At 32.6% G+C, this 15,271-nt stretch overlaps 1 protein-coding gene across 1 annotated transcript in view; it reads left to right on the forward strand.

Annotated features, from left to right (window-relative positions):
- Positions 1-15,271, forward strand: part of LRP1B (low density lipoprotein receptor-related protein 1B) — a 1,583,276-nt gene that overhangs the window by 1,314,893 nt on the left and 253,112 nt on the right. Inside the window, exons 29-30 of the mRNA XM_012727834.1 lie at positions 11,401-11,593; positions 12,835-12,960. Coding sequence (XP_012583288.1) covers positions 11,401-11,593; positions 12,835-12,960 — 319 coding nt within the window. The remainder of the gene's footprint in view (positions 1-11,400; positions 11,594-12,834; positions 12,961-15,271) is intronic.

Raw genomic sequence — 15,271 nt, forward strand, 5'->3', positions numbered from 1 at the left:
ATTGTTATTGTTCTTTAACTTCTTACATTGTTGTCTCTAAAGGATATTTGATTTTGGTCTGATAGGCAGTGAATCTCAATTTGAAAAATTAAAACTGCCATTTCAGTAGGACTTGGATATAAGAAGTTTTGATTTAATATATACTCTTTTGACTAGTTCTTCACATTTTCTACTGAAATATTTTTAAAAAACCAGGAGAGTTGTATCTAGACTAAGATCTGGATAGTAACAACACTGAAATATTTATCAAAAATATGGATATGATCCAGAGAAGATTATGCCTACAGTTTTCAGTAAAACAACAAAATAACATTTTACAAAGAAAATACTTTATCTTTTGATGTATATAAACAAATGAAGCATAAATCTGAGTTTGAAATTTGTATAAATGTGCTGTTAAAAAAGAGAGAGAGAGAGAAGGAGAGAGAGAAAAAGAAATTAACCCCCAAACAAGAGAGAATATTTTTTGGTTATTAGTTTGTTTGTTGATTTGATCGATAAATAATTGTTGAATATTAAACATGTAAGCACTTAGGTTACAAAAAGGAAATGTTACAATTTTGCTTTCAAATGTTTCAGTCTGCCTAGGAGATGAATAAAACACAGACATTTATGGTCTACTCTCATGAATTATTATAATGTATTTGTTTAATACTGACTGATTTGGCAGAGGAAGAACAGTGGATAGGTAGTTTGGTAATGACTTCCAAAGGAGGTTGCTATTGAGTATTAAATTAGATGTGAGGAATTAAAAAAAAAAATCAAAACAGAAAGGAAGGTACTGAAACATATTTGCAGTATTTTTCATAATCTATATAAATTAGCTTATGAATCTCAAACTATTCATAGCTATATCAGGAGTTTGAATAGACACTATCTTCAATAACTTCAAACATGTACAAAGGCAAGACGATCAGAATGCTAAAAATTTGTCCAAACTCTATTAAGGAGTGGTTGTAACACTTCAGGAATGTCAGAGTTTTTTAATATTATTTTTATTTTTATTAATCTTCTTTGTGACCTATCAGAAAGCAATACCCATTCTCTTTTGTTATAAAAAAAGCAAAGCTTGAATCATATCCCCTTTATAGATGAGGAAACTAAATCCCAAATCAAAAAGTACTCAATAAAAAATGAGTTTCAAAATGGATTTATTCAGGCTGCTTCCTCTCTGGCATATTATTCAGATATATACATACATTTTTTTTATACCATCCTCATCTTGTTCTCTTTCCAGAAACTTTATCTCTGTGGTCAACTGAGTCCACTGTCCTCTGGCTTCTGGTTGAATTTTGTTAATATTGAGATCAAGAAAGAGTATAAAATCAAAAGTATTCATTCTGAAATTTTTCTCTTGGAAGAATCTGCCTAGCTAACAAAGGCTGTTAGCTCCTTCCATGCTCTTTCAGATGATTATTTTGAATGTTTTCTCTTCAAATTTTGATGGCACTAATGACATTCAGATATTTTGTATTTGTTTTCTGTGAACTGAGGCAAATTAAATATGGCTACCTATTCTTAAATATTTTTTAGTTTTAAGTTGCTGTTTTACACATCACTATTTTCTCCAAGACTAAAGTAACTACAATTATTTTATTTCAATCTGTAACATGTTGTCATGCGTGGCTATGGCAAGGGCCAAGTTGTCATTTCTCATAATGATCATTTATGATCTTGTCAGTGAAGCTGTGGTGTTTGGAAAGTTTCCTATTTGCTTAGCTTTAAAATTGTTTGGTGTAATATTTAGCATCTGGGTATTGGGAATATGTTCTCTGGTTTATAAACCTGATTTTTTTTTAATTCCTTGATTGGTTCCAGTGCTTCTACCAATAAGGCACCAGAGAAGTTCCAAGCTATAAAAGCATATGATTAGTGAGTAAATACCTAACACATAAATTTCCAGTCTATTTGATTCTCTGAGAAACCAATTTATCTATGAGGGCACACACAAGCTTAAGTGATTGTGTCAAGAAATGCATTTCCTGAATATACATGAGTTACTATTTTGATACATGAAGGTTGAAGGTGAAAGTATCTCAAAATTATGCCATAATGATGCATAAACATATAACATGGTAGAGTGCAATTTATGATGACAAAGCTTTTGCACTGTAAATAAAGATGCTGATGAGGCTTGTAAGATTTGTGAACTTTTGATAAAAGTGTTTTAACATGGAGATAAAGTATAATTTAATGGATTTCATCCCTTTATTCCATAAAGAAATCTAGCCAATGAAATGAGACATGCAGTGTCAATGTAGTGTCTATTGAACCTTATCAAGGCAAAATGCATAATTATAGACTGTTTTCCCCTTTCTCTGTGTCAGCAAAGTAGAAAAGTAAGCTACTAGGGTCAATAAGTATTAATTCATAAAAGTCAGTATATACCAAGTGGGTTTTTTGGTACTATTAAAAAAACTGTCACTTATGGCAAGACTATTCTTTAGTAACCAAGTAACTTTTCATGTCTATTAATATTTTGTTTACATTCTTAACAATTAAGCAAAATTTATTGTATACTCATACAAAATATGGTACTGCATAGAATAAAAGACATTACTACTACAGTCCCGAACTTGAAATAATAGCTTTAATAATAAAGGCAATATGTGCATATAAGTTGATACCAAAGAAGAGATGCCATAATTTATTACTAAGTAAATGTTCTTTGCCATATTTTAATTTAAATCTTACTTGCTTTGAACCGGAAGTAACTTCAGTTGTTTAGTAAATCTGTGACTTCAGGCTAAGGTTGTATCATAAATGTAAATGTCAGTACTCATCAATAAAGTGCATATTGAAATAATATGAAATTAGTTCTACCATATAGATTAGCATTAAGATTATTTTAGATGTTATATAAATATTTCATAATATATGTGTAAATAATACATACACATTATGTACCATGTAAGCCTCTATGAAATGTTAGCATTTATTGTTTTTATATACATACATTTATTGTTTTTATATATATACATATATATATATATATATAAAGGTAAGTGGTAAAAGGACAATGAATGAATAAACTCTGTGGGTTCTGGTCAAAAGTAAATTAGGGAACACTTCATTTATAAATACTGTCTTAATACAAATTGGCATTTCTCTCGCTAAAAATATCAAAACTAGTATCCTCTATCTGGACAAATTCAGATTATCTTAACCACTTTCCTTAAAATTTTTATTATTTACATCTAAACTAGTGTCTATACTAGAAACAGACTTTCTTTAAGACTCCAAGCCAATAATGACATTGACATGCTTAGCAAGTTAATGATTCACCATTACTTTAAAAAAAAAAACTGATAATCACAACCATAGCTTACAGAAAGGAAGGTGTGCATGTGGACTTTCTCACTGAACTCATTTTAGAGTATTCTCTTGGGATATCTGAGCAACAATCATGCTCTCTTAACTTTGGTCATTATTCCAGCATTTAATGTAATTCTTCCTCTCTGCTTGTGTACCATCTATTCTCTGCCAAATGCTTTTCCTTCTCTTAGCTCAACTACAACCTACTTAGATTTCCCTCTCACAGAAAATCTTTCCTACTCTTACAGAAAACAATTTTTGTTTCACCATATTGATTATTGAAATTTCACATAGTTATAAATCTTAGTTTGGTTCTTTTAAACAAAAATGAAAGTGGTGACTTTTTAAAACTACTATGACATACAATCATAGAGAGAGAAAATGGTTAACGATGATTCACTAGGAAAATCCTAAACTTAACATAACCATAATTGGAATAACCACAGTTACATACAAATAATAGTAGTTCAGCAGCTCCAGATGAAAAATGAAAGACCCTCATCAGAAAAAGAGAGGAAAAGAGAGACATGATATCTCAGAAACAGCACCCCAGATGTGACTCCTGATCAGTAGGGGATAGAATAAACATGATTTTTCCCTGGGAAATGAAAGGCTTATATTCCATATCAGGTGTCCAGCCCCTAGAAACTTCACCAGACAGAGGCAAGTTTCCATCCCCCAACTGTCAAAAACAAGGAGACTTATGCTAAGGAAAACAACAGGATTCTGAGGAAGAGATTGCAATTTTAAAGAGCTAAAAACAAACCCACTTACCCACATTCCAATGCAAATGAAATAAATTGAATGTTGTCTCTGTTATGTATTTTAAGGATTTCCATTTGCTTAATCAAAGCATCAGCAAAAGGAATAAGAAAATTGGCAATTTCCTTATAAACAAAAACAATGGTAGGTGTCATTTGTCTCTAGCATGAGTACTAATAGATGCTTTATTGCATGATCACTTAGGACTCTAGGACTAGAGAGAAACACCTAACTTGCGGCATGCAGTTACTGTGAGTTTGGTGGTAGCTCATACCATGTCTCCCAGAGTAGGTCCACAGCACCATCCCTGCCTTTACCAAAATATTTTATGTCACGATTCTTGGGAAAGTTACTTCCCATGGCCCTACCTCCCTCACTTCTGCTGCCAGGATTCTCCAGGTTACTATCCATGCCATCTTTCTATCACAGCTGCTCTGGCCACTCAAGCTTTAGCGACTGCATTTATCACTAGTCAAATGCCCTGTATTGATATCCCAAAATTTTTATTTCCAATGTAAGACCAATACTTAAAGCTGGGAATTTTTTTTTTTTCTGATATAATGAAATAAACTTAGAGAGGAAAGCAAAATTAGGAGACACAGGAATATGACCCAAATGAGTTGCATGGCAACTCATTTGAAATTAACAATGAAACAGAAATAAATAACCTGATGAAAATCTCAAAGCAATTGGATGTTCATTGGACATGGAAGAATACCTAAAGCAAGGAAGAGAAATGTGAAAAGTTCAAGTGAGAACATAATCAAAGAATATGATAACTAAAAAAGACTATAGAGTTGTTCTCCAGCAGCATATTAAATGAAGCAGGAGGTAGAATCAGTAAGTTGGAAGATAGGATAATGAGAACAACACAACAGAACAGAAAAAGAAATAATAATAATGATATAAATATAGTTAGGAAACATCAAGAGAAATAGCATTCACATTATATGAGTGACAGAAGGTAAAGAGAGAGAGGAGTATAATTTTTTTTTAAGATTTATTTATTTATTCATACAGAACTGGGGTACAGGCCAGAGACTCAGGGGTGGCGAAAGACTTCACCAGAAACAGAGTGGGGAGCAGAACAGGCAGATAGACGAAGTACACTGCTGAGGGGAGCAGCGGGCGGGTCAGGAGAGGTCTGCCGCGCCATATGGTCACCTCTGGGGCAGGTGGGATCAAACTCATGCGGAAGTGGCTTAAGCTTCTTAGTGCTGTGCTTTAACTCGCTGCACCACCAGGGAGGGCCCGAGAGGAGTATAAATTTTATTAGAAGAAATAATAACCGAGAATTTCCCTGATAATGGGAAAGAAATAGAAATACAGACCTAGAAAACAAAGTCAGTTCCAAAAAATGTTCCATGAACCATGGAAACCCACATCAAGTCACACATTTAAAAGGAAAATAATAAATCTAATAAGAAAAAAATAAAAGTAGCAAAATAAAAATATGTTAGATACAAGGGATCCAACATAATTTAGTAGATTGAATAACAGAAACCTGTAGAACAGAAGGAAATGGCATAATGTATTTAAGTGCTAGAGGGGGAAAAAAAATCCAAACAAGAATATTCTATGAAGAAAAGTTATCATTTAAAATTGAAGGAATAAATAAGCTTTTCAGTCAAATAAAATGAAAGGAATTCACTACTTACAAACAAGCCTTACAAGAAAAATGGAAAGATGCTATGTAACACTTAATGTAACCCCAGCAGGAAGTGAACAGAAGACAAAGGGGAAGAAAACTGACAAAAGCAAATATACAATAAAAATGGTAATAGTTCAAAATATGAATATTAATCAAATCAGCATGGATATTAATTGAATATTAATATTGCTGGCACCAGATGTTCCATCATTTTACCTTAAAACAAATCCAAAAGCAAGCACTATGAACATTCTGATACTTATTTGTAAGGAACAAAAGAATTTCTTAATAATAATGTCTGCATGGTCAAGTTATTATTTACTTTTATACCTTTTTTCTATTTCATAATTCTCTCTTTCAAAGTAGATTTCCAACTGCACATCCTGGATAGCCCTTGGAAGCTTCTAAGAAAGACAGAATCTCAGGTTCTATCCCTGACCTAGTGAATGTGAATCAGAATTTTAACATAAATCTCAATGTGAATAGTATGCACATTAAATTTTGAGAAATACTGTTTTATACTATAAAATTACCTCTGTACTCAGATAAAAAATTAGTCATTTTCTAAAAGTTTAATTAGCAGTTAATTTCAAATGAATGAGGCAGTGTTTGGAAAATTAGATAGATAATTACCTTTTAATTAGGATTTAATACAGTTAAGGAAAAAAACAGCTTTTTTTTTAATCTGTCAAATTCCAAAATGATCTGTTTTCTCAAAAACATACAAATGTTAGTAGTCAGTAATATCAGAATTCCATATTGCATTTATTCCTAAGAAGATAATATGTGTCACTAGGAGTTACTTGAATCGTTATGCACATATCCAGTGTGTTTATTTTCCAATATTTATTTCCAGGCATTCCTATGCAATCACCATTCATAAAGAAATCTTCATACATTTTGATTACAGGGATATGTAACCATTGACATCTCTGCTTGAACTATTATAGGCAGAAATTACAAAAGTTAATACCACACTTAGCTCTGACAATGAAAATAAACAAATAAAAACTTATATGGATATAGTGACTTAAAATGTTCAAAACATTTCCATAGATATTTTCACAACTCTAAAGTTTTTGATCAGGCTTTTTCTTTAATCATTCCCATCTTAGAGATAAACACACTAAATAAAATTCAAAAGTGAACCATCTACCCTTTGTCTACCCTGCTGAAAATAATCAAATTGCCATTTGGTGTTAGCATTCTGAAACCCAGTATATGTCCTTCCCATTAAACCATTGTGATTTCTGAAATTGAGATCACAGTAGATTCTCATTTTGAATTCAACACTAAGTAATAAGCCGTCCTGTTAGGAAACTGATAAGATAAAAAGCCCATTTATTCATTCTAAGTATGCCAGAACATATCCATATATTTAATTTGTTCACAGTCAGGGGCATGGATTTCTTCTAATTAAAACAAAGCAAAATGAAATAAATTGTATCAATGCCTTTAAGATTCTCCCTAAGGTTTTTGCTGCTTAAGATATAAATTCACATAAGTTTCCTTGACATTTTAAACCTTAAAGTAGTTGTTTTCTTCTTATTATTATTTTGTGTATCTTCTGTTGCATTCCTGAAATTACATCTTATCTTTTTGTTACAAAAGTAAATTATATCAGATTATCTCTTGTAAGCATTTGAGTACTTCATTCAGATTAGTAAGGTTTTTCTCAGGTTTAAACCATTGATCTAGTCATTGAAATGATTTGAGAAAATTCACTTGGGATTATCAACTATGGTTTAGATTAGAAGCAAAAACTATTTAGTCATCCTTAGTCATCATAAAAAACTATTTAGTCATCTTATTTAGTCATAAGAATCATAAAAAACTATTTAGTCATCTTATTTAAGATGACAAGACAATAAACAAGTCTATTTTCTGGCATATGCTATTCTTCCCAACCCAGTTACAGTTACATATACTTAATATTACTTCTGTATTACTTCTGTATCTGTATATATTCTTGAGAAATTGTGGCCCTTAATTTAAAACTATTTTTAAGGTATGGTTGATGTATACTAATATATTCACTTAAACTTAAAAGTTTTAATACACACATGAAAGCCCATCATCACAATCAAGATAATGACTGTACCATGACACATATCAATTTCCTTTTAAATCGTTCTTTCCACACTGCCCATCGCTGTTTGGAACTTAGGAAAGTGGGTTTTGTTTAATTTCCATTTTCTGGAAGTTTATAAGAAATTGATAGCCAGCATGTAAGAGGGGGTTGTCATTGAATGGGCAATTCCTAAAAGGAAACATCAAAGAGAAAGGAATTTTCTGGCAAAATGAACTAAGAAGATCCTTGCAATAACAGTTCAAGGTAATCAAACTTTACCTATGGGACAAAGAAGGATGAGATGTTTAGTTAGATATGGAGGGTGGTCAGACTCCATAATCATTTGCTTTGCAATATCTACTATAAAGTATCCCAGAAATTTTTGGCTCATTCTCAATTGGGCTGTTCTATTCAATTTTAAAGACTTTATACTTCTAAATATACATCTTTTTAGATCTATGACTTGCATATATGTTTTACACAATTTGTAATATGTTTTCCTACCAATGTCATTTGTAGACTTTTTTATTTGATACAATTAAATTCAGCCTTTTTAATATATCATACTTTTAGTTTCTTACTTAAGAAACATTTGCCTGCACAAGTTCCTTAAGATTTTTTCATGGTTTTCTCTGCAAGCTTTATAATTTTACATTTTATATTTCTACGATCTAATTTTAGTTTGTTTTGTATATGGATAGCAGTTCATTTTCTTTGCACATGAATATTCATTTGTTCAAGTAACATTTGTTGAAAAAAATCATCCTATTTTTCTGAAAGCCTTTGTAATGTTGTCAAGAAATAGGCATTCTGTGAACTCACTCTTCTGTTTTTTTTTTTTTATTTATTTCTCTACTTTTTCCTTCATCATGTTGTCTTGATAACTGTTGTAGGATAGGGTAAATGATCAAGACGTTTACATCTGTGGCTTGATCTTGTTAATGCAAAAGGTGTATGTGGGTGTGGGGCTCATATTCCTAATGACAGACACCTGAGCATAGGTGAATGAGCATGCACAAGCATGCACACCTGTACCTAGGAGAGAGCATAAAGGGGCTGACTCACTCTGGAGAGCGGCCTCAAGTTGCTGTCTGCCTGCTGGTTTGTTCCCTCTGCTTCACATTAAACTTGTAAAAATGATACCAAAGCCTCGAAAATTCTCTTTCAAATTGCTAGAATGAAAGGTGAACCTACCTGGCCTGGGATGATTGGAAAAAAAAGTCAATTTATAATGCCTTGTAAAAGCTGTTGTTAGATCTTGAAATACTTTCTATGTTTTCTGCTATTCTAGGTCTGTTTTATATTAATATGTATTTTGAATCAGATTTTCATTTTCTAGAAAGTCTTCTCTGCAGGATTTTAATTGGAATTAAATATAACATTAATTTGAGGAGAGATGGCATCTTAACAATATTAAGTCTTAAAAACTGAATAAAATTTATAGTTATATTTAGAGTTGTTAATTTCTCTTAGGGGTCATTTATAGTTCTCAGTTTGTCATATGTTTTTTTTTATATTTACTGCTATGTATTTTTTAAAGATTTATTTATTTATGCATACAGAACTGGGGTACAGGCCAGAGGTGTGGGGTGCTAAGAGGATTCACCAGAGACAGAGTGGGGAGCAGAACAGGCTGACTGACAAAATACACTGCTGAGGGGAGCAGCGGGCTTGTCCGGAGAGGTCTGTGACTTAGTGCTGCACCACCAAGGAGGGCCCACTGCTATGTATTTCATATATATTGATCTACTGTAAAAGTTTTTAATTGTTAATTGTTTACTGCAGGTATCATACAGAAATACAATTGATTTTCTTTCAAGTAACATATCCTGTCCCTTTATTAAACTTATTAGTTAAAGCAGTATTTTTATTAGTAGATTCTATGGGAATTTTTATGTAGAGTGTTGTCATTTGGAAATAAATTTTTTTTGTTTGTTTATGCAATCTGCATTTGGTTCCTTTTCTTTATTTTGCTGGTTATAAACTATAGGACAATGTTAAGTAAAAGTAGTGAGAGTTATACCTTTCTTGTTCCTAATTTCATCCCCATGTGTAATTTTAGTCTGCTTTTAAAACCTATCAAATAATTTATCTTTATTTATTGAGATTTTTATATAGATTTCTTCTTGTGTCTGTTAATATGATAAATTACATTGATAGGATTTTGAAATATTAAATCTATCTATTGCTGAGATAACCCTGCTTCATAATTTGATATTATCATTTTATTGAGTTTAAAAGACTTTTTATTGTATGGATTATGATTTTTCTCTATTGTTTTTATGTTTTTCAGTTTCTTGATTTTTTCTATTTTTCTTCTGATCTTTTCTTTTTCTTGATTTTGAGCTAGATTTTGTGTATTTTCATGTAGTTTTTAAGGTGGTCGATGAGCTCATTGATTTAAGATTTTTTTTTTATCTTTGCTTCCATAGTAACTAATATAGAGGACAATTTTTGTACTCTTTTTAAAATTCCTGAACTTTTTTTCCTGAGAAACAGTTGAGCTACAAACAATTGAAACAGTTTGATGCTTTCAGGTCTCATTTTTAACTTTTGTTAGACAAGTGTAGAATAGCATTTAGAGTTAATTATTTCACCCAGCTGAGCCAAGACCCTTCATGTGTCTACTCTGAGTTGCATAAATTATAAAGTATTCAAATTTGCCTGGCATTAGTAAGCTCTACCCTTAAACCCAGGTGAAATTTAGGAACTCTTCCACTTCCCTGTGATTTTTTACCACCTGGAGAAGTTACATCAAATAAATGCTCATGCACTTAATACTCACATGAATATTGAGAATGCTGTGCCACATCCAAATTCTCTCTCTGCCATAGTCTCCAATTTTGTGACCCTAAGCTCTGTGAGATCTAACCATATTATCCTACCATAACTCTCAGCTCCATCTATTCTGGAAATTCTCTGGGCTTTATTGAGTTCTTGTCTGCTGCTTTGCACCCTGGAATGTCTCTGGTTGTAAGCCAGCCGTGATGGGATTCACTCAATTTCTTTCCTATTACCTAAGAATCACTGTTCTTTCTTACCTAGTGCCCAGTGCACTGAAAAGGCTCATTTCATGCTGTTTTATTTTCAATTGTTTTATTGCAAAGGTAAATCTAGTGCCTTTAATTACATCCTGATCTGAATTGAAGTTTGGTCTTTACCTTTATATTTTTATAGCTATCACTTGTATAAGTTTCCTGAAAGAATAAACTGGATCTTATAATTCTTTGTATTCTGCCATATATAGCTCTGAGAGATAATGAGTGTTTAGTATATATCTGATGTTTCCTTAATTGAAATAATACATCCCTGCTAGTTATAAAAGTTAATCATATATTCCTGACTTGACAACTCGGTTTTAAAATGTCAATGCCTTTTGTTTATAAAGCTGAATGAATATTAAATACTATCCTACAAATGTTAAGGAAAAATATACCAAATGTTAAGAATAATTAAAATATTTCAAACAAATTATAGAACATAGTATGGTAATATTTAGTGAAATGTATTTTTATCATGATTTCTATTACTAAAATTACTCTTAACCATTTACAAAATAGGTGTCACTACCTTCAATAAAATATCTTTCCATTTATTCCAGGTGATTGTCAAATCTGGGCCAGGGACTTTCCTCAGCCTTGTTGTTTATGACAATTACATCTTCTGGTCAGACTGGGGGAGAAGAGCTATCCTGCGTTCCAACAAATACACAGGAGGAGACACAAAAATTCTTCGTTCAGATATTCCACATCAACCGATGGGAATCATCGCTGTTGCCAATGACACAAATAGTTGTAAGTTAATGATAAAATGCACATTTTAGAATTACATAATTGCTCACAAGTCTATGTGTAGGGTAAGTGAATTGGTCAGACTATTTTTTTTTTAAAGATTTATTTACTTATGCATACAGAACTGAGGTACAAGCCAGAGGGGCAGGGGCAGTGAGAGGATTCATCAGAGACAGAGTGGGGAGCAGAACAAGCAGACTGATAAAGTACACTGCTGAGATATGCAGCAGGCGGGTCAGGCTCCGGGCGGGGGTCAAACTTATGCTGAAGTGGCTTTAGTTTCTTAGTGCTGTGATTTAACCTACTGTGCCAGCAGGGAGGGCCCTGGTCAGACTTTTTACACTCCTAGCCTCTATGGCTTTCATAAGCAGGCTTGATTCTGCTAATGCAGGAAGTGCTCAGGCTTGTCAGTCCAGGGCATTCCTGCCTGATGGCAGACACATGTAGTACGGGTGTGAAAACATGAGTAAATGTGCATGCCTGAGCCTAGTCAGGTAAACAGGTGGCCTCACTCAGAGAGGATAGTTATGAGAGGATGAGTGACTACAGAAAAGGCAAGACCAAAAGTGAGTGCTAGAGAACCCACAGAAAAAGAGGAAAAATGGTATGGTCTGAAAGCTCAGTTTCCTGCCTTCTTCCTAGTGACCCCTCCCCAGCCCTGGCCCCTCTACTTTGCCTGCCTGCCTTGCCAGCCTGCAGGGTTGGCACTACACTATGTTTTATAATACCTGGACTTTGTGTTCTTAGAGTAAAGGAGATAGTACCTAGGTAGACTTATTGGAAATATTATTTGACATATCAAAATTATCTGTAAGGTTTAAGGAAACGTCTGTGTTTTTTAATTTATTATCAGAAGAACAAATCATTGAAGTGGTTTCGGGGATTCTATCACTCCTTTGAGCACTCAGATTGCTTCTATGAGATTAATGTTTGATTTTAATTTAAAAAAAAAACTTTGGGCTTAAAAATTCTTTTTTAAAATCCTAGAATACCTAGAAATTTGTCATTGGCAGTATCCACACAATTTCTAGTGTTAGTAGGTCATTTCACACCATAGCATCCTTTGCAAGTGTGTTGTTAGAGTGTTTTGTGTTACTTATTTTCCTGATGTTCTTATCTTTTAGAAATTTTGAAGTTTTGGAAGTCCTAAATCTTTATTGTTGAGACTTTTGAGTACTTACTGTTTATATCTGATATACATTAGAAATTCCATACAAATATCACCAATAAGTTTGCTCTTGCAGGTGAACTTTCTCCATGTGCATTATTGAATGGAGGTTGCCATGACCTATGTCTTTTAACTCCTGATGGGAGAGTGAATTGTTCCTGTAGGGGGGATCGAATATTGCTAGATGACAACAGATGTGTGAGTAAGTAAAGATAATTTAAATGAGATAGAACTGCTCAGAATGGTGCATATGAACATTGAGTTTTAGTATACTCATGAAATTGTGTTCTTCTGTAATACCTCCTATTCTAAAAAGAACTCAGTTTACCATACTACTTATAGAACCATATGCTACATACTCATAACCAGTGGTAACGTATCCACACACCATGGGCTAACAGATGCTAGGTAGAAAAATGCCTACATGTAATAAGCATGTGAAAACTTGTGGTTGTGACTTTGAAAATTCAGTCAGTAGCAAAATGAACTAAAGCTAATGTGACCAATATCCAGGCAGAAGAAGATCAGTATCCTTTGTAGTAAAACCACTCACAGTCCATCACAGTATGTAAATGAGAGAAAATGGCTTGTGCAACTTACTTGTAATCATTTCCAAACTGTTAATTAAGAATGTAACATTGCACCCTTGCATGATGTTTATACCTCCCAAAGGCTTTACGATCTTTAATTAGTACCATTACAGTATACACTTATTAGCAGCTAGATTTCCAGAACTGTTTCCAAAATAAATAAGGGTTCAAGTGTTCCAATACTGCCAAGAAAAATTAGCCAGCAAGATAAAGAAGGTTAATTTCTTTTTAACTGTAGGACTGTTTGTGTATAAGAAAAATGAGAGAGAGCTAACTCGGAAACGATGAACTCGATATCAATATGTGTCAATGTCATTTTTTTTGTCTCTATTTCCTCATCTCAGATTTTTTTTATCTTAGAAAATCAAAAGATGAAATTTGTACATTATAAACCTAAATAATCAGATGCTATATTTTGTTTCATCTTTATCTACTTTCATCTTTGTCTACCGGAGTATTGCCTCTTTTATCAACTCTTTAACATGAACACTTTGACCATAATTTACAATAAACATTTTACCTAAACTCTGTACTTAATTAAGGAACTGTACATATCTTGTCATCTTGTATATGGGTACCATAATGCAAAAGTGTACTTTTTAGCAAAATGATTGTATTTAAGACTATGTCAAAACAAATAAGTGAGCGATACAATTAGTCAGTGAATTTTAAATGAGGATACCCAATTTCAGTAATTTGGACCACAAATTCCTGTCTTTACATCACCTAATACACTCTGAATTGTTTAGAAATTGCTTAAACTCTTGCTTAGTTTGCCCTTGTGGTTTCAGCTGTAATGGCCTGAATCAGATGCCATCTGTAAGCCTGGAATGTTAACCATGCTTTAGAATCATTCATGATTCTTTCACAGGTCACAACAGGCCAGTAGGAAAACAATAACTTTAGTAAAACAGCAAAGGTTTATTTGTATTTAGTGGATGCCTGTCCTTGCTACAAAACAGATTAGATGCATCTGTCTCTTTTAAGCCACCTGTTCTTCTCTATTGATGAGAGGGAATGAATCAAATACAATGTGCTTTAATCCAGATAGTTGCATCCAGATGAAACTGTAGAACATATTGTATTCCTTAGAGCTTACAAAACTTTGCAAGAGTATATTCTATGCAGTGTGCATTTATACTGAAATTGTATGGTCTGACAGAGACATCAGAAATTAAATATTGGCTTCTTGTTAAATCTGTTTTTGGATAATGAGGATGTTTCTGGAATATCTGTGTCCACATCTGAATAGTTCACCCATAGACGTTCAGTAATGATAATGACTGTTTTAAAGGAGTACAACACTATTTATTAATACCTACCTAAAGGCAAAGGAGGAAAACATTTGTTATCATATCTCTTGACAAAAAGATTATGCAATTTTGTTTTACAGAATATTACTTACCTTATCAATAAGCATAAAGAAATAAAAATGGCAAATATATCTAGATAAAAATAATTAATGTGTAAGAGAATGAGAGAAAAACAACCACATTGTTTTTGTTTTTAGAAGCACCAGAAATACCCACTATTTCATCAAATCTACCTACCTAAGAAAGAATTGTACTCATGCAATGTTTCTTTCATCATAATAAAGGTTACATATAGTGACTAATTTTTGGTTTTCCCTCAAATACATAATAATGATAAAAGCAAATTTCAGGTCATTTCCCATCACAATGATAAATATTCCATAGAAATCAGAAATTAAATAGTATGTGTCTCAAATAAACAAAATAAATTGGTAATGTCAATATAATCTCAATGAATGACTGAATTCTATTCAGTTTATAATCTAATGTGATTGTGTGCAATAATTCAGTACCCTCTAACACTTGCTCTTTTAAGTTCTTTAATAGTGTTTAATACTGTCTGTAGATTTTCAGTTCTTTTTAATTTCTCTTACCTGTGAAATTTAAACTG

Source organism: Condylura cristata, unplaced genomic scaffold (assembly GCF_000260355.1).
Source record: "Condylura cristata isolate star-nosed mole 26May11 unplaced genomic scaffold, ConCri1.0 scaffold00002, whole genome shotgun sequence".
Taxonomy (NCBI): domain Eukaryota; kingdom Metazoa; phylum Chordata; class Mammalia; order Eulipotyphla; family Talpidae; genus Condylura; species Condylura cristata.